Genomic DNA, 20,370 nt, shown 5'->3' on the forward strand with positions numbered 1-20,370 from the left:
AATCCCATGGAAGTACAGGAGGTTTCTGCAGCATGAGCATGGAGGTGGTTGTGTACAACCACACACTGGCTGCTGTGTGTCCCACTAAAAATGAACAGCTGAATTTAAAAGTGCTTAGGGAGATTTGACCCATGTAGTGAGGGTGTTGCTCCTCTCAAGTTTTATTTTTAACTTTGTGCATTTTATAGTGAAACATGATCTTACAACTGGGGAGCAGAAGGTCTTGGAGCACGAAAGTTATCAGGCTTTGTCAGAACTGTCGTTAATATTTAAGACATATAATTGTTTAAAAAATTGGCTTGGGAATTTTTAGACTTACATTTCTAGTGAGTTTACAGAAAGAATTATTAAAAGAATCAACAAAAGCTCTTTTCTCTGCTGAGATGACAGTTTTACAAGCACTGTGCTTGTCTCAAACAGATACCCAGAGTACATTTGGCAATTCATGGAAACACAAGGACAGAGAATTACAAGATTGCTGTTCTAGCACTTCATGAACTCAGATTTTACAGTCTACTAAAAAATTCCCCAAAATAGCTTTTCTTTTTCACAGAGGAAGCAACTTCCCTATGAGTGCAGCAGCAGGTGTCACTGTTTCACTAACTAAACTGAGGCTAGAAATAGTCACAAACTGACTTGGTTTTGACATTTTATAATGTGAACTGGAGCAGAAACCCTAAACACTAACCACTATCATCTTGCTGCAAATTATTAGCAATTAAGGTGCTGGTTATTGATTATGCAAAGACTTCCTTCAAGAAAGATGTCAGAGACATGCTAAGATAAATTATTTCCACCTTGCTAGACAGACTGACCTGAAAACAAGGAGTTAAAACTGCATTTAAAAAAATTAAAGAAAATTATTTTACATATAATCTATTTAGAAAATAGTTGTTGACAATCCTGTTCTTAGTAGGACAAGTTAACATCACTTGGTTGGTTCTCTGTTACCCATAACTTTATTTAAGCTGCAGAATCAATGCATAAACACAAACCTTGAAGGAGTCGAAGCCTCGGTCAGCGACGTTCCTGCACATTCATCTGCTGATTGAAACTTTTACTGTCCACACAAGGGGATGGGCTTGAGCTCAGGGCACGGCTCAAAAGGGCAAAACCCACCCAGCAGCACCATCCCAGAGCTCCTTAGCAGAGGCTGCCTGACCCAGCAACGTGTTTATTCCAGGAAATGGTGTCATTCTGCCACTTAAGCTCCTGCAGCAGCGCTGCCCCTCTCACACAGCACCTTCTAATCTGCCCGGAGTCACCAGAGGTGATCCCCGTCACACACAGCCTGAATTTCTGGCTGCTCACATCACTGCCTCCCACCTGCTGCCAGCCACACACCCTGCAGGGACACAGCCAGCCCTGAGTGCTGCTGGGCCACCACAGTCACTTAAAACTTCACTCAAAGAAACCTTCTTTCAATGAGGTGTTTAAGGAATTCTCTGGAATCACAGAATCATAGGGTGGTTTGGGTTTCAAGGGACCTTAAAGATCATCCAATTCCAAACCCCCTGCCATGGGCAGGGACATCTCTCAGCAGACCAGGCTGCTCCAAGTCCTGAACATTTCCAGGGATAGGCAATTTAAAACACCATGCAGCCATGGCTTTCTCTCAATTCTATGTTAAAAACTTACTCTACATTTGACAAGCTTTGGTTTAAGACACATTTGTTCAGTTGCCCCTGTGACACTCTAGAACAGTTCTAGAAAGAACTGTTTTATAATATATAAACTGTTTTATATAATTTTATAAAAAGCCCTTTCCAGACCTATTTGAGGACAAACACACATCAGAATTTTATTAGCCTTCTTCACATCCTTGATCCAGCACTCAGTTTCTGTCATGTGGAACCCCCACACTGAAACCTGAGCCAAGCTGTGCTCACTGCATTCTCTGAAGGACTTCCACGTCCTTACCATGATTAATATCTCCTCCACTGCAATATTCCACTTGCTCGCCTTCTAATTTACAAAAATATATGAACTATTAAGAGTTTAAGCTGAAGCACCTGTTATTGGCCTAAGCCCATCCTGGAGCACCTCATAAATCTTACATGACTTGTGTTTGCCAATCAGCAAGAAAGTTTCAAGTTGCTACTGAGAGATATGAAAAATATCAGCTTCAAACAAAGCTGGGGCACGGGAGGGGGAAGGGGTGAGCTGCTTTCTGCAACTGGAAGATAAAGTTCTGGCAAGCCAGGCAGTTCAACCCTCTCAAGTTCTTTTTACTAGCTGTTATAGATGTTGCTAATTAATCATTAATAAAATTATAATTTTTTTTTTGTACCATGTAGTTCTTTACTATTCACATGCTAACTGCAATACTTCTGAATTCAAACTTCCAGAAATGGTAAAATTTCCCTTTGAGAGTGCTGAGAGTATTTCCTTGAGTTGGCAAGTCCAGCTCAACCCTCTCCAGAGCTAAAATCCTGGCACTTTCTTGCATCCCTCCCAGAGCACACATGAAGCCTGGCCAGCCTTGCCCAAAGTTTAGGGATCTGCTGCAGCACTTGGATCAACAACCAGCAATTACAGAGTACAACTCTGCCTCAATTCCAAGAGCAAGTAATCTGAGCTGAACAAACCCTCAGTGCTCCAGCTGATGTATTCAGTTACTCACATATAAATCAGCACTCACAGGAGCAGGCACAAAGTCAGGCAGAGCACCTTGGGCTGAGCTCACCAAGCAAATCCATGCCCTTGTGTCTAAAGCTGGAATTAAAATCTTTCTGTTCTATATACATTATCCAAGGTAAGCAAGCATTTATGGATAGAAAAGTCCATCCAAATTTTGAATTCTAACATTTCCAATATTCTGAAGTTTAACAATGTGGAAAAGACATTTAAATATACAGTAACGACTTTCTAAATATCTCAGAATCTCCAGTTCCACTGCACTGGGCTGAGCCAGTTCTGTCTCCTCACCCCTCAGAAGAGCACCCAGCAAAGGCACCCTCGCCATGTGACACTTCCATGGCCACACCAACCTCATCTCACAGTGGCACAGGGAGCTGAGCCACTCCAAAAGGCAGCACTGCCTCTACACAGTGACTGTCCACTCTGATTTCCATCTTCTTTTCATTTGCCACACACCCAGACTTCAACTGCAATCCTTCCCCAGTCACTACTCCAACAGCAATAACCCTTCCTATTAAAAAGGATTATAAGACACAGAAATTCTAACAGAAGTCCTGGCAAAATTTGTTGGAGATTTTTTCAGAGATGGCCTAGAAGGCAGCTGTGAGGAGCAAGTTCTCACAGCCTGTTTCTGTGAACAGCAGAAGTTCTCAAGTTATTTTTAATTACAGGTAAAAGTGACAAACATGAAGGCCTTGAGAGCCTTGCACATCAGAGTTCTCAGGCAGCTTTCTCATAACAAGTAGATGTTCTATCTTTGGCTGTTTTGGGAAAGCAAGAATAATTTTGAGAACCCAAATCTTGGTATTGGAAACATAAGGAGGGGTTAGTGTGTTATCTCTGACCTGTTGTGAGCTCAGATTTTGCAATATGCATGAAGTGAATTAACACTGTTATAAAAGGTGCCTGATTGATGAATAAAGTAGAGTCGATGGCTGACCAACGCAAGGTGGGTCGTCTCCCCTCTAACTTCAATAAAAACTGAAATGATTTCCAGTGATTTCTCCCATCAGAGCAGAAGCTCTGTGAAATCCTGTGCACAATGACAATGCCCTTATCCTAAGCACTCCATCATTTGTGGGGTGCAGCCAAGGTGCTCTGCCATGACAGGACTCCCCTGGCAGAACACCAGCCCATCATTCCAAAGGTTCAAGTACAAAAGCACCACAGAAGCACGAGCCCATGGCTGTTTCTACTGAACAGGATCCACTCCTCAGCTGAAGCTGTTTGCAACAATTTTATATCAAAAATATCCTTTTGCTGGGACTCCTAGAGAACGTTCATTGTGTATTTCAGTGCAATATTTACTGGCTTGCAGAGCAGAGCTGTGCAGTCCCAGAGTTTCAGGGTTATTTTTTTCAGGTTTCCCAATACCCACATTAACCCTGCTAGCCCAGCACATGTATTTAGAAGCTTTTGGTACATAAAATGCTGTTCTTTTCATCTCTGAAGACTTCCAAAAGGACACTTCCTGAATCAGCAGGATTTTTTATTCACATGCATTAAATTGGTCTCTTCTGGCTCTGAAGTTCCACTTTGACTTTCAGCCTGACCACCAAATAAAGACCACTATTAATTTCTGCTTTTTGACAAACACTGACATTATGAACTGATTATATATTTTCCACTGCAAGTCACATGCTAAACCTAATTTCTCTTGGCTCCAACATAGGATTTAGGGATGGATTCAACCTCAATATCTGTGGCAGACGCCTCAAAGAAAATGAAATGTCATATTAAACCAAGTAAGAAATGTGCAAAGGAAGAAGATATTTCAGAGAATTAAAACCAAACTAATCAACAACACCCTTGAGGTCAGGATCACTTAAATTTTACAAGGGCAACAATACAATAAAGGAAAAATAATTATTTCCCCTCAATGGTTAAAATATGTTGCTATCTCAGATAATGAAACAGTTGTAAATATGAAGCAATAAAATAACAATACCCAAGTGATGAATAAATTCAATGTACCTGGTTTCTTCCTCTGCGTTTGCCATAATTCCTTCGCACAAGGGCTTTATAATTTTCATTTTTCTTGGTCAAATAATAATATAATACACAGTCAGGAACATTCTAAAGTGAAAAAAGCAGGAGAAAGTAGGGTTTACTCCTAATGAAAAGATTTGAGTTTTTAATTTCTCCAAACACTTAAAACTATTCAGCCCCCAGACTAAAGTAGAAAAGTTTCTATATATTATATATATCCAATATAATTTATTATTATATTGGAAAGTTAGGGATCTCATCCTAAGTTATGTTTATATCAAAAAATGCCTTACCTTTCGTTCCAAGTAGGAAGCAATTAGACCAAAGTTCTTGGGATGTTGGACAAACCTTTAAGAAATCAGAAATTATTTCAGTTTAACAACACAATCCATCATCCAACAAGCAAAACAATCTAGCAAACAATCTGTTCCATCAGCAAGCCCTTCATTTACACAAATGAAATTAGCCTAAAAAGCCCAGTTTTCAGATTGTGCAAATTTAGAACTGAGCACTGAAAATGATAAAATGAAATTCCTTATCTACAGTTCTCATTTTAATCTTAGCACAGAACTAAAGAACTTTTGAGAAAATTTTGCATTTAAGGACTAAATGCATGTGAGCACACCCAGATGAAAAATAGTCTAAAACTTTTGCAATGTTCATGACAGCCAATGAAGAACATTTTCAAATATTATTGCACAAAGGCTTCAGCATTCCTGATTTAGCTTTATGGGGTTGGACATTTAACTGTTATTCTGTCATTTCAATGCCATAAAAAGAACAGATAAGAAAGGCCATTACTTTTCCTTAAAAATCTCCTTCTCATGGTCTGTCCAGACATTCATGAACTGCCTGTCCTTATAAACCTTCATGGGATCCTCCATGAGCCCGTTCATGTTGATGAACTTCACCCTTCTCTGCTCGGCATCGAACATCATGGGAGGGATGACAGAGAGCTGCCGCATCTGCTTCTCATTATTCTGCAGAACAAAAGGCAAAGTAAAGAACACCCAAAATGCTGCTACTGATGTTTACAGTTCTTGAATTACACAGCTCTTCAAGCTCCACGTTCACAGGCAGCTTGGAAGTTCTCTTGCAGAAGTTGTCACTATTGCAATGAACGCTTCTGGGCAGCTAAAGGAAATAGTGTCACAACTGGTGAAACACCAAAATAATGGAGGGTTTGAGAAAAGGAAGAGTTTTCACATGTTTGTTACAGCTGTAAAAAACTAGGTTGCAGCAAGCCTGCAATGAACAGCCACAAGAGAAAAATCTAGGGCAGATACAATTAGAAAGCAAAACCCTCAAAAGAAAAGTGTTGGTAAGATCTGCTTCAAGCCACACTTCACACAGATTCTCTTCAAGAGAGAAGAGCTTTCTCTTCTCAATGAAACAAACCCTCTACAAAACACCTTGCACTGCCAGTGAAAGGAGATTTATTGGCTGTGCTTCTCCAGCAAAGCACAGCACCAGGCTCACCTCCTGCTCAGAGAGCCCATCGATGATTTCTGAAATCTCGTGCTCACTTCTGGCAATGGTTGCTGAAAGGCCAGCCCCTCTTTGGCCAACTCTGAAACAACAGGAAAAAAGATAAAGTGGAAATCACCTCTATCTGCAGCTTTTGTACACCACAACAACCTCCAAAATGCTTTACAATGCTGTTAGCAGTCTCCCAAATCAGCTAGGGCTGGTCTTTCTTAAGGAGAGTCAGAGCACAAACTCTGTCATGTCCTGCTTGGCTTCACAGAGAGTTTGCAAAGCTCAGCAGAAAGGGAACAAAAAAAGCGTCACCACCAACTGCACTGCAAAGTAGGTGCTGCAGATAAATGAATTTGCTTCTGCTGAGCACGAGAAATGTTCATCAGTGGCACAGAAATATCCCCTTAATTAGTACAACTGATACACCTTGAAAGAGAAATCTTTTTTGTTTTTTTAAGGAAACCACACTAAATTTGCCTTTTATCAATTTGGTCAAGTTACTAATACAGCATTGAGATTTGTTACAACAAAACAAAATTTTCCACCTGTGAATTGATGGGGAGGAGAGCTGTAATTTGGAAGAATTTTTCACCTTGTGATCTTTACCCTTAGGAATTAAAAATACATACTACAGCATGTGGGTCAAAAAGCACTTCAGAGGTAAAAATCACTACTAAATGGAGAGATAAAATACCTCAAAGATTTTACTGAATTCATCCATTTGCACAAAATCTGAGGAAAAAACCCTTCATTTTTACATGGCTTAGAGCACAGCTATAGACAGAGAGGCCATTATTTTACAGATGTAAATATAATGTAAAGAGATGACCCTTCCCCAAGTAGTTTGCAATTACAAAGACATGAAATATTCTTGAAGTGAAACTTCTTAGGTATGAGTGCTGTTCCCATTCTAACAGTTTACTTTCTTTTCTTGATTCCAAAAAATTGTGCAGCCTTCACAGTGTATTGCAAAGTCTCTTCTTTCCCCATGTTTTATGACAAAAAGGTGATGCAGACAGATGGTTACAAGAGATGAGATTAAATCTTTATGGGGCTTGAACTCTCCAAGGTGTATTGAAATGATTTTGAACATCAGATAAACAGATTTCAACACAACTGAATCAAACTTGACCTAATTCTAATTTAAATCCTATCTCTCTACCTGCAGCACTGCAAGGTGAACTCTCAAGTGAAGTGCATTTCATTCCTTTGAAGATTCCTTGTAGTTTCCATCTTACAAATGTCTGATAGATTAAAATTAAATAATAGGGCCTTAATTGTCACACCTTGAATATTTTAAAATGCAAAACTGTCTGGAATAAAATTACCTGGCAAGTACAATAAAAGATCAGTCAAACTGTTAATTAAGAAGATAAATGGTTTTTAAGTGTGGAGGCTAATGAATACAGGGATTATGAAACAGAGGAGTAACACAGACAGTGATAGAAAAATACCAGTGTAAATTGGGGTGTGTGCCCAAAATGAGCAGGCTGATGGGAAGCTGATGCTCCAGCTGCCTTCAGAACTCCACAAAACTCTTTTTGAGCAGCTCAACTCTCCTCATCTCACTGACACCACGACCTCAGCAGCCTCTGCTAACTGGCCCTTTGCCTGTGTTCCTTTTGGAAAATGTGGGGTTTGACAGCAGGTGTGCAAAGGGCCATGGGAAAGGAGCCCTGTGCCATCACCCCAGCCTGAGACACCAGGGATGAGGCTGCACTGCAGGGGAGGGACAGCAAAGGGGACATTTGTGACAGTGGACAGATAAAGTCATGGACATCCTTAGGATGGGAAGTGAAACTTGAGCTCAATGCCAAGGAAACACAGTGAACAAAGGGAAGAACATTTCACTTTATACTCCGTGACACAAAGCAATAAAGTCATGAACATAAAACTTAACCATTAAATTAACTAATTTTATTATAAATAATTGTAAAACTTAAGGCTGAAGAGATATTTTGCAGGAATATTTCAAATCTCCAGGAATACCTTTGGAATCTTTCTTGCTGTTCTCTCTGCTTCCTGATTTCTGGGAATTGTTTCTCATAGTACTCCCGTGTTTTGCTCTCCTTGGCTTTCCTGCGTGGATTATTTTCTATCCTGTCCACTTTCTTCTCCCACGCCTCCATCAGCTGATCATAACGTTGGCAGATTTTCTGTTCCTGTTAAATTCCAAAAGCAAACCTTGAACTAAGCAAAACACACCAAGTGATCAGTACCTCTCTCATGGGCAGGCTTCTGGACTGCACAGATTTTTCCTGCTCCAGTCCCTGCCATGCTAAAGATGACTTATGCCAAATTTCCAGCACAGAGAAGGTGAGGAAATGGATACAAAAATTGAGATTTTTAATATTATTCACTATTTCTCTGCTTTACACATCCTAGTGGTATTTGGTAATTGTCATTACTGCCTTCCAGAAATATCCCACACTTGTTTTAGCTTAAGGTCTTATTTTCCTAATTAGTATATTTGCAAATGTAAAACAAGGGTCCAGACAGAAAACCAGCCACATGCTCCTTTTAGAAAACCATGGTGCTCTTACCCGTTGTTTTCTTGCATGGTTCCTTCTTTTAAAGAACAGGATCAGCTTTTTCCTCATCACCTGGTTTCTGGAGAACAAAATTAGGGGAAAAAAAGTGAACTATATAAAAGCCATCACTTCAAAACTACTCAGCAAAACCCATCTCAATTCCAGGTGCCAGATCTTTATTATGAATAACAGTTTCAGGGTAAAAAATAGGAAAAATTCCCAATGAAGTTAAGATACCTAAATCACCTAATACTCTATTATTTCAGAGAGGAGATTCTTGAAGATGGCTGGAACAAGCAATTGAGACACAAAATGTTCCAATTTCAAGGCAGGTGCTTTCTTTAACCACAAGAGAAATAATATGTTAAAATGAAAAAAAATTGGTTTAAGCTATTATGCTTTTATGGGGGAAAAGTCTTTGCAATTCAGCCCTAAAGCTAAATTTTCCAATATATTATTCAAGAAATAAGTACTTTGGAAGTGCTATACAAATCTATTTGATAAAGTGGAGCAAGAATTACTTTTTTTAAGAGAAGTTTTTAAAGGACAGCCAACTTAATATTTATTATTTATTTTTGTCTTTCAATGAAGATGGAAAGCCAGAGCTTCCCTCTGCCTTCAGCACATACAATGCACACCTTGCAGAAATGTTTTACAACAAAGAAATCAGAAAGTCACATGGACTGGAAGCTTTTAATTATGGTTTAACCTCACACATCCCACAGCAATGAAAAATGTCAGGGAATGTTCAAGTCCAGACCCCCAGAATGGGACAATGAGAGGGAATTAAAGCACTCACGTTTTGATGTTTTCATGGTAGACCTTGGTGTCTGAGGGTTGGTTGTAAAGTGGCTGCAATTTGGGATGAGAAAGGAACACTCAGCACTTGGCAATGCATGGAACTGTAAATGTGTATGCACCACATTTAACAATATTTTAGTATTCTGAGAACAGTGCACTCAATGATCTGAGATGCAGCAGAGCTGAAGGGACTACAAGATATTCAGCAGAAAGCACAAATTTCATTATTTAAAATTGGATTATAACTACTTGGGTATATAACAGTACTTCATTTCTTCATACTTCAAACTGTTCTCTCAAATAGATTAAAATCTACTTTAAAAATCACACTTACATGGCAAATGAACTCACTCAAGCCCCAATCCACCAATGCATTCAGACACACATTTCTTCTATACATACAGAACCACAGCTGTTCAGCACAACAGAATTAGAGCAACTGGCACCACAGAAAATAGTACAAAAGAAAAAAAAATGAATTCCACAACTTACCAATTCAACTTTTGGACCAAGACCTTCAAAAATCTTGTGAGCTTCTTCTGCTTTTTTCTGCAAATAAGATTTTTTTGGTATAGTCTGAGTAAATCCTCTGAAGTTCATGTCAAATGTGGATCTGAACTCTATGTTCTCTGCTAAACCCCTGCCTGAACACACAAGATCCTTCTTAACCTACTTCTGCAATGTTGCCTCAGCAAATAAAGAAACCTGTACCTGAATTGTTTAGTAGTGACTCTGATCTCCCAGGCTGGAAGCTGATAGAGCATAAAAGCAGAAACTGACCTCTGCATTTCATAATACAGCAAATAATTATAAAAAGGAATAAAGGTGTCCAGTAAAATAAAGTACACTTAGTTTTGAAAAATGGAATTAAGAGACTAAAATTCTCCAATTGCCAAATCAGGGAGTGTGAATCCATGAGTACATAAACACACAAAGTGTGTCAAAGGTCCTTCATTCAAACCAAGTGAAAACCACAAAATAATTCTGACCCCTCCTTTCATGCTTGAATTCTTGGGACACAGTTGTACTGTACAAAATCTAGCATTGTTATGCCTAAAAAAACCTCCAACCTATTGTAATAGAAGTTAGCTGTTCCTCTAAACTACAGAACAAAATTGGGAAATTAAACAAACATATACCACTCACAGAAGATCACAATACTTACAAAACCCCCAGATATCTGACTCCCTAATCTCAAACTACCATGGGAAAAAAAGGCAGGAAGCATTTTTGCTGTTACTGTTGGCAATATTACTGAGCTCCTGAACTTTTCTCACCACTTAAACAACACAAGCTCATAATTCACCCACATATTACTACTTAAGATTTGGATAAATGAACAGATACGAAGTGCCAGAAGTCAGAGTTTATAAAGAAGGCACAAAATCCTCCAACATATGCAGTTTTTTCTCTTCAGCTCATTTAAAAGTAGAGTCTTCAGCCAAGTTTGCCAGCTCATGTGAGGAATTCCAGATGAATTTCTGAGGCATTCTTCATATCACACAGAGGATATATATGTGTGGATATATAAGAGGGTACACATATCACACAGAGGATATATATGTGTGGATATATAAGAGGATACACATATCACTTCAGAGGATATATATGTGTGGATATATAAGAGGATACACATATCACTTCAGAGGATATATATGTGTGGATATATAAGAGGGTACACATATCACTTCAGAGGATATATATGTGTGGATATATAAGAGGGTACACATATCACTTCAGAGGATATATATGTGTGGATATATAAGAGGGTACACATATCACACAGAGGATATATATGTGTGGATATATAAGAGGGTACACATATCACACAGAGGATATATATGTGTGGATATATAAGAGGATACACATATCACACAGAGGATATATATGTGTGGATATATAAGAGGGTACACATATCACACAGAGGATATATATGTGTGGATATATAAGAGGGTACACATATCACACAGAGGATATATATGTGTGGATATATAAGAGGATACACATATCACACAGAGGATATATATGTGTGGATATATAAGAGGATACACATATCACTTCAGAGGATATATATGTGTGGATATATAAGAGGATACACATATCACACAGAGGATATATATGTGTGGATATATAAGAGGATACACATATCACTTCAGAGGATATATATGTGTGGATATATAAGAGGGTACACATATCACACAGAGGATATATATGTGTGGATATATAAGAGGATACACATATCACACAGAGGATATATATGTGTGGATATATAAGGGATACACATATCACTTCAGAGGATATATATGTGTGGATATATAAGAGGATACACATATCACACATAGGATATATATGTGTGGATATATAAGAGGATACACATATCACACAGAGGATATATATGTGTGGATATATAAGAGGATACACATATCACACAGAGGATATATATGTGTGGATATATAAGAGGATACACATATCACACAGAGGATATATATGTGTGGATATATAAGAGGGTACACATATCACTTCAGAGGATATATATGTGTGGATATATAAGAGGATACACATATCACACAGAGGATATATATGTGTGGATATATAAGAGGATATATAATTCATGCATCTCAGCACAAGGATGAGACCCAAGGAAGATTCCCTCAAGAATAAAAATGTCATTAAAATGTCTTTCATTTAAAGAAGGCAACAAATAGCCAAAGAGGGGTGGGTAAATCAGTAAAACAGAGAGATTTGCTCCATGGGAGTACATGACACCTAATGAATGTGAGCTGAGAGGCAGAGGAGGCCTGGGGGAGGGGCGGGGACTCACGCGGTTCTCATCGTAAATGATCTGGACGATGCTGCGGTGCTTCTGCTCCACGGGAGGGGGGGACAGCGGCCGCTCCGGCTCCGGAGGCTTCGCAGCTTCCTCTTCAAGTTGTTGCTAAGAGACCAAAGAAAGCAAATCAGCCATCCATGTTCCCCCCACCAGTAATTAGTCACCAGAGATAAAATACGCAGCTGATCAGTCAGCACTGCCTCTTGGTTCGTTTTGCACGGACAAGGAATGAATGAAATGGTTTTAATGCCCTCAGGGACAATAACAAGACTATTTTTTGGACTATTGGTAACTCAAATTACCTGTACAGACTCACCTGCCTTGAATCAGACTTGTTTCAGCTTGACAGTTAAAGCCACTGTCACTTTGTAATTTATCATTATTTAACTTTGGAGAACAGTTACATCAGAGCTGCCTTCTCACAGTGGAAATAAACCACAGAGCTGCCTTTCTGCACTGTAGATGTTCAAGTGTCACCATAACTGCTGTCTTATGGCTTCAAAAGGTACAAAAGTCCTTCTAACACGCCACAGAGAACATCATTCTAAAGGTACTTCACAGCAAAAATAAACCACTCCACATGCATTAAAGTTCCAGGACTGTTACAATACCAAACAAGCAAAGAAAAAAACCAAAAGCAAAAAACCCACCCTGTACTCCTTTCTTAGCTAACTACTACCTTTCCTACTAAATCTACTGCTGTGATTTACTTTTACATCAAATAAATCTGGTTCAGTGACATCTTCATTTTTAAAATATCCTTCACCTGTGCCTGCCACAAATCTACAGCAAAGAGCAGCAGGGATCTATCCTGCTTTACAGTCCTGGCTAGAATGTGCTACATTGCTGTGCAAGAATTCCCTAAAATTTGAGCAGAATGCCCTAAGACCTGGGCTCAATTATTTCAACATCAAGTTTGTGGTTTTTTTAAGTCAAATCACAGACAAATGTGCACAAATGACCCTTCATAGATGAGTTGCACAGCACTTGCTGATTTTGTGGAAAAGTGCACAGAGAGATAAGCATTATTACCACACAAACAGGTACTCAGTGACATCCTTTTTTGTTTTTCTGCTGGAGGTCACTTTACAGCTCATTAAAATTCAGACATAATTAAACACTTCCAGACCATAAATTGTCTGTTTGTTATCCTGGACCTATAAGTTAACAAATCCTACAAAGTAATTCTCATTTCCTCCAGAGTTCCAACTAGAAAAGTAAAGCTGGCACTTTTTCTATCTGGATCTTTGAAAGTCAGAAAAGGAAAAGGAAAAGGACTTTGTTTTTGTCAATGACTAACAGATGCCTCGATTGAAGGGTGGGTTTGCTTGGCCACAACAGCTCCTGGGAAAGCAACAACTTCTGCCAGCAAACACTTCCTTTGCTTCCAGTGGCTGAAGTGCAGATCTCTGATGCAAAGCATGGCCAGGGCCATACAAAAACAAAGTGATATTTCCTTTTTTATTTCTCTGCTCTCTGTGTTTGTTTGCACCTCTCCTACTGCACTTTCCCCCAAGGCTGGCCTTGGCTCCAGATGTGAGGATCTCTTGCCCTTAGGGAAGCAGATGATCAGGGGCTTTTGTACAAGCTCTGGTTTTGGAGATGCATGCAAGGGATTCTCCCCTTGCACAGACTGCAAAAGAAGAAAGATGATCCTCCCCTCAGCCAGCAGGCAGCTCTGAAGCTGAAATTACAGTCACAGTGCCCTTGTTTCACAGCAGTTTCAAATATAAACCCATCTACTGCTGCTCTTCCTACGTGGCTTTCTGCTGCTTTCAAAAATGTTTAGAACTGTGTGCCATCCAACTTATTTAAAACAAAATCACACATATAACCCTTCCTTTTCAACTTCTTCATCTGATTCATTGTCGGATCTCAGGATCTCAGTCCTGAGGTGCTGAGCCACCGAGACCACCTTGGGGGGCTCGGGAGTCCTGGAATGTTCCAGAAGTGTCTGGTGGCTGGACTTTGATCCTACACAGGAGACGACAAGGATGAGGGCTTCACCAGGGTGAATGGTGAAGGGATTAGTTAATTAGAGGGTGAGACACAAAGTTTAAGATTTATGTACAGGGGGGTTTAGAGAAGTAAGATGGAAGAATTAGGATGTGTCCTGTCCTTCTTCTTCTTCTTCTTCTCCTCCATCTTCTTTAGCCATGGTGGCACTTTTAGATTAGTTATTACTAAAAGTGCACCCAGCAATAAGAATAAATAGTATTGAAGAAAAATGATAAATATTGTACACGTAACAATGAGTATAAAGATACGTGGCTACCCCGGAGGGCAGCACAGTGTGCTCATGGCTGACTGCTGAGCAGATCTCTGTTCAGCTGAAAGAACATCTTTTAGATAAACAATTAATAAACATAAAAACCGAAAAAAGAACTGAAGCCTCTTCTCGTCCTTCGATACGCGGGCTGTCCCAAAGCCACCCCGGGCCTTTCTAAGCCCCTCAAACAGCCGAGAAAACCCGACAATTCATATAACCAAAAAATTCACCATCACCAAATGAGGTTTTTCCACACCTCTTTCACTGGCAGAAAACAAGAGCAGTGCCTGCTGTGCTTACTTGCTTTTTCTTCAGTTTCAGGATCTGCTGCTCCACTTTGGCGATTTCGCGATCCACGCGGTCCATGCTCTGGATCAATTCTTCCTTTGACAGCTTGGAAGGTGAAGCATTTTGGTCCTCCCCACAAGGCTGACCAGAAATTGGAGAAGATGGTCCCTCATGCTTTCCTCCAAAAGCTGGGTCCTTCCATGGGGACAGGAGATGGGGGGAGATAGAGAGGAAATCAGTCAGAATTTGGGAATGAGTGCCCAGTAACCAAACACCCAGGAATTAACAACAATTTCCAATTATCTATATCTCTGTTGAGAGATCAATAAAGTTTTCATAATGCTCTAAATCTTTTATGATACTGTAATTTCAAAGTTTTATTTTAAAAAACACCACACTGCAATATTTACCTTGAATACAAAATAAGACCCAAACACCTTCCTTTTAGAATACATCTTCATAAATGTAAATAGTAACTTTGATTTTTAAAGGGAGGGTTACTTGAGAGCCACACCTCAATACTCTGCACCCATACTGAAGAGGATATTCTTGAAGATAATCATGACCAGCCTGATAAAGCATATCTGGAGTTAGTCATGGTTATAAATGTGAAGTTCTCTTGAATTTAGCTCTAATATTCAATATCTAAAATAGAAAATACCCACCCCAAACTAGATTGTCCTAGATTTAGCCAAAATGAGACAGTGACAAGTATAATTAGTGTTATGTAAATAAGCAGATTCATTTCAAATGCTTAGAAAGGAGAAGGGGGTGGAAGGAAGTACTTTGACTATTCAGTCTCATGTTAATTACAGGAAAAAATGGACTTGCATGGATTTGCCAGCAGCTTTCAGCTGAAAAGCAGAAATATTTCATGCACTATGCTACAATCATTTTACAACTGAGGTTTGAGTGACTTAAGAGAGTAGTGGCAACTCAGAATTCCAGTCTATTTACTGTGTTTGAGTCAGACTGTGTAAGAGAGTAACACTGACTCATGATCACAGCTTCTGATAATGTGTAAATTTTTGGGATTAAAGAAAAATGTAAACAAACAAAAAAATTACCTAAGAGAAAAACTCTGATTAGCAACACAGAAAGTTAGACCTTCAGCACTGTGACAGCAAATGGCTTTACCTTCTTAATATCTGCAGACCTCAACCCTTCCTGCAGAGGATGCACTAAAGGCAAGACAGTGGCTGCACTGACACGCTGGAAATGGGAATCAGACACTTGCTCAAGACGTGGTCGCTTGGACTCCAGAGAATCATGATCAGTCTGAGATGGACCTGGATGGAACTGCTGTTCATATCCAGTTCTCCTTTCCTGAGGCCTAAACAGGAGAGATTCACTGTTAAAATATACATTTTTGATATGAGAAGAATCTTCAATGCTTTTTAATTTTAAAGGAGATGTCATTTGGTGAAGCTCCTTCTAAACAGTAAAGCAGATAAATGTTTTTAAATATGACTTCAAAAATACAGCAGTTAAAATCCATTAGAAAATAGGAAGTGAACTTGAATCTCAAATTAAAGGCACTCCTATCATTAAACAACCTTAAAGAAACTCAGCTCTGCTACAAGGATATTGTTCAAATCAAAGATCCGATTCAAAGTATAAACCCACCAAAAATCCATGAGAAAAACACAGTACTATATTTCACTGAAGATCACCACAACAGCTCCATTATTGAATTTTTGCAGCCAAATAATTTTTAAATATACACAGAACACTTGAGATGAGCCATGAGTCTGTTTGGAATTTGATCTCTACTAAAATGCTGCTCTGTGACAGAAGCAGTCATTGATTCAATCCATGAGTCATTTGAAGACTCCTCCTTCTCAGAAAAATGCCCAACAGTTATCACTTGGTGCTCCCAGAGCAGTGCACAGGATGCCCATAAAAGACTCTCATATGCTTCAACATCTTCCTATGAAGTGCCACTGAAGAGATGACAGCAGCAGTTTCCTGCAGTTTGCCAGAGCTACCAAATAAGCTTTTACAAATTTACAGTCTGGGGGGGGGTATGATTTACTACTGCTATAAACTCAATTTTGAGAACTTTTAAAAGCTGCTGTGATTCTCAGCACTAAAACAGAGCCTTACTGACATTTTGCTGACACGAGATGAAGGCAATATGGGAGCCCCAGATTTCACTATCATCAAGTTATTTCTGGGAATATCCTAATGAGATTTTAAGCCAGAGCAGTATTTACATAACATTCATCATGGGTATTTGTTCAGAAGCAGATCGGTCAGTTACAGCCAAAATAAACCTCCAGCAGTAATCCTGCATATAAAGTTGCTCCTAGCAGATATACTCACTAAGAGTCCAAGGCAAAGGAAGGTTTGTACAAGCAGTAAGTGCAAGAAAAGAAGAGGCTGTTACAGGCCCTAACACTTACTTATGACTGTACACCAGCAGCCTAACACACTAAAGAATTGAGGGCACAAATCATATTTTAATCTCTTCCCTAAAGAGAAGCATGTTCCTGCTAATTTATCACAATCTAGTTAATATTATTCTGATCTGCAGTGGGATTTTAATCTCCGAATTTGATGTTCAGGGAACATTCAGTGGTCTTCCAATGAATGCTTGACATTGGAAACCTTCTTGAACCTCCCAGCAGTGCAGCAATGATGATGCACATTGACCATCCCTCAGCATCCCCCATGCACTGACCCGTTTCCCTGGGAAGGAAGATATTGGCAAAGTGAAAGTAAACTCCAGCATCTGATTCCCTGCTGCTGCCCACTCTGTGTCCTCAGGTAACCCCAGAGCAGCTGCAGGGATGATGTCGGATCTCAAGATTTCAGTCCTGAGATGCCGGGCCATCGAGAGCACCCTTGGGGGGGCTCGGGACTCCTGGAATGTTGCCAGAAGTGTCTGGTGGCTGGACTTTGACCCTACACAGGATGAGGATAGGAGGACTTCACCAGGGTGAATGGTGAAGGGATTAGTTAATTAGAGGGTGAGACACAGGGTTTAGGATTTATGTACAGGGGGGTTTAGAGGAGTAAGATGGAGGAATTGGGGTGTGTCCTGTCCTTCTTCTTCTTCCTCTTCTCCTCCATCTTCTTTGGCCACGGTGGCACCTTTGGATTGGTTATTACTGAGAGTGCACCGAGTTATAAGAATAAATGGTATTGGGGAAAAATGATAAATATTGTACACGTAACAATGGGTATAAAGATACGTGGCTGCCCCGGAGGGCAGTCAGTGTGCTCATGGCTGGCTGCTGAGCAGATCTCTGTTCGGCTGAAAGAACATCTTTTAGATAAACAATTAATAAACACAGAGACCGAGAAAAGAACTGAAGCCTCTTCTCGTCCTTCGATACGCGGGCTGCCCCAAGGCCACCCCGGGCCTTTCCAGGCCCCTCAAACAGCCGAGAAAACCGGACAGGATGAGATTGGAGCTCCCACCCCTCCAGATCAGCCTCCTCACCTGTCAGAGCCCGGGTGGAACTCGGAGAGCAGCGAGGGCCGGCGCCGGAGCTGCTGCTGCTGCTGCTGCTGCAGGAGCTGCGTGGCCTGGCTGACCTCCAGGTGAGAGGAGCGATAGTCGGGAACGGCAAATTCCTGAGGGGAACACCTCTGGTGTTAGCAGGAACAAAGGCATCCACTGACCATCATTTCCAAAGATATTGAATACAGAGTGACTCCAGATTGAGAAAGTCTTATTCCGGCTCAAAAAAATGTTTGCGAATGGCAGTTCTGAGGTTTAAATAAACTTTAAAGAGACTAAATATTTATACTGGGAATTCCACCTCATTTATTAGCAACTTCTAACAAAACATGGATGAGTCAGCAGCAAGCAGATGAATAGCCTTTCAAAAACATCCTTTAAAATCAGTCTTGCACATCCAACTGCAAAGTGGTAAAATGAGAGCAACCTCGAGGCAATTTCTTTTGTTACCACCTCAAGACATTTTTATATCAGACATTATTAATCAGGACTAAGAGCCACACAAGATGCATCTTCCAATTGCTACAATTTACAAGCAAAGTGAAGAACAAGATTATTTATTTGTATTTTTGTGTGATCAACTACTTGCTTTTAAAAATTACATGCAGCTGGCACTGACTGAAGAGAAGCTCTACAAGACATGTAATAGATCATTACCCATGAGATGCAGTTTTCATAAATTATCTAAAAATAAACACAGAGCAAACCAAAAAGCTTCAGTTTTTGAATTTCTTTTTGATAACATGGAAGGAGAAGAAAGTATCATCCAAAGAAAGTATCATCCAAAGTATCTGCAGCAAGAGGAGAATGTAATGAAAATGAGGGAAACCTGAACTGTTGTAAAGCCAACAGCTGGTCCTGCACAGCACAGAGCACAGGATGGCAGAATAAAAGCTTGGCAGAAATGAGCAAGTAGGATATCCTTAGAAATCCTTTACTCCCATCCTGGCCAGCAGAACTCAGCTGGCAGCACTTCAGAAAAAAAAATCAGTGTAACACGAGTTTTTACACATTCTCCACCTTGCACACAATGTTGACAAGTACCACACTAAACTTACAGAGATTCCAGCCCAATACTGCAACAGAAGTTTAGGAACACAACTCTTGCTGAATTTATTCAAACCATGAGAAAGCAATGATAAAACCAGGATGTTTATATTAATAAAGGGCAAAGTAAAACAGCAGAAGCCACCCCACCAGTGTTTAACAGAGCAGCTCTCCCAACAGGGCACACTGATGTGTTTTCAGACGTGGAGGAGTTGTGTTATCTCGGTATAAAAAGCAGAATGAATCCCTTTTTTGGCAGGGCAAGGCCTTGCAGAGCAGGCTGGCCCAGGCCAGCTGGGTGTCCTTACCTGCTGGTGGCGGCTGCTGGGGAAGCTGTACTGCACCGAGTGCGGCGGGAACCGGCTCTGCTCCGTGCTGAAAGCTCCTTGGTTCGGAGGGTAGCCTGAACTTGACATTATCAGGGAAGGAGTCTCCACAAAGCTGCGAGATCAAGACCAGCAAGCAATCATGTTTCTAGGAAACCGCCTAAAGGGAAAAAGATCGCTGATAAGCACTGAAGTACCAGATGTACTCACAATACATTACAGCCATAGTCACCTAAGCAAAACAACCATTACCAGTAAAAGCTTTTTCCTGATGTATTTATTTAATAGGTTACTCCAGTCTGAAACATGTTAACGGGTCTTAAATGGGCTCAAAATGAGACGTGTCAGCATTGTCTACACAAAGATTTGAGGATTATATTGTCGGAATACATCCTTTTAGCAGTTGACTTCGAATTTGATAAGAAAAGTAGGTCACTTTAAATAAATTTTAAAGAGCTTATAAGTCTATAGCTGGATTCTGCATTTACAGTAAATTTCCTTAGCACAACATGAAGTTCACTTTTGTTTCTTCTGCAAAGTTTTTGGGTTCCATGAAGTGTTGGTGACTTTCAGATCCAGGTAGTGTTAGGGCTGCACTCAGTGTCACTTACAGTTCAATAAATCCCAGTGCTTTAGCCAGGCCCTGAATGCCATCACCAACCATCCAACAGCAGCTTAACTCAAGCAGGCAGGAAAAAAAG

The 20,370-nt window shown here is 40.1% G+C and overlaps 1 protein-coding gene across 4 annotated transcripts in view; it reads right to left on the reverse strand.

Annotated features, from left to right (window-relative positions):
• Positions 1-20,370, reverse strand: part of NCOR1 (nuclear receptor corepressor 1) — a 59,323-nt gene that overhangs the window by 25,364 nt on the left and 13,589 nt on the right. For all 4 annotated transcript variants that reach the window (XM_064729136.1, XM_064729133.1, XM_064729135.1 and 1 more), the window contains exons 2-14: positions 19,652-19,829; positions 18,276-18,409; positions 15,965-16,160; positions 14,840-15,022; positions 12,262-12,375; positions 9,933-9,989; positions 9,439-9,491; positions 8,652-8,718; positions 8,098-8,270; positions 6,109-6,199; positions 5,431-5,609; positions 4,923-4,977; positions 4,615-4,716 (exon numbers count right to left, since the gene is read on the reverse strand). In XM_064729136.1, coding sequence (XP_064585206.1) covers positions 4,615-4,716; positions 4,923-4,977; positions 5,431-5,609; positions 6,109-6,199; positions 8,098-8,270; positions 8,652-8,718; positions 9,439-9,491; positions 9,933-9,989; positions 12,262-12,375; positions 14,840-15,022; positions 15,965-16,160; positions 18,276-18,409; positions 19,652-19,759 — 1,512 coding nt within the window. In that variant the 5' untranslated portion in view covers positions 19,760-19,829. The remainder of the gene's footprint in view (positions 1-4,614; positions 4,717-4,922; positions 4,978-5,430; positions 5,610-6,108; positions 6,200-8,097; positions 8,271-8,651; positions 8,719-9,438; positions 9,492-9,932; positions 9,990-12,261; positions 12,376-14,839; positions 15,023-15,964; positions 16,161-18,275; positions 18,410-19,651; positions 19,830-20,370) is intronic.

The sequence above is a fragment of the Zonotrichia leucophrys genome, chromosome 19 (assembly GCF_028769735.1).
Source record: "Zonotrichia leucophrys gambelii isolate GWCS_2022_RI chromosome 19, RI_Zleu_2.0, whole genome shotgun sequence".
NCBI classification, from domain to species: Eukaryota; Metazoa; Chordata; class Aves; order Passeriformes; family Passerellidae; genus Zonotrichia; species Zonotrichia leucophrys.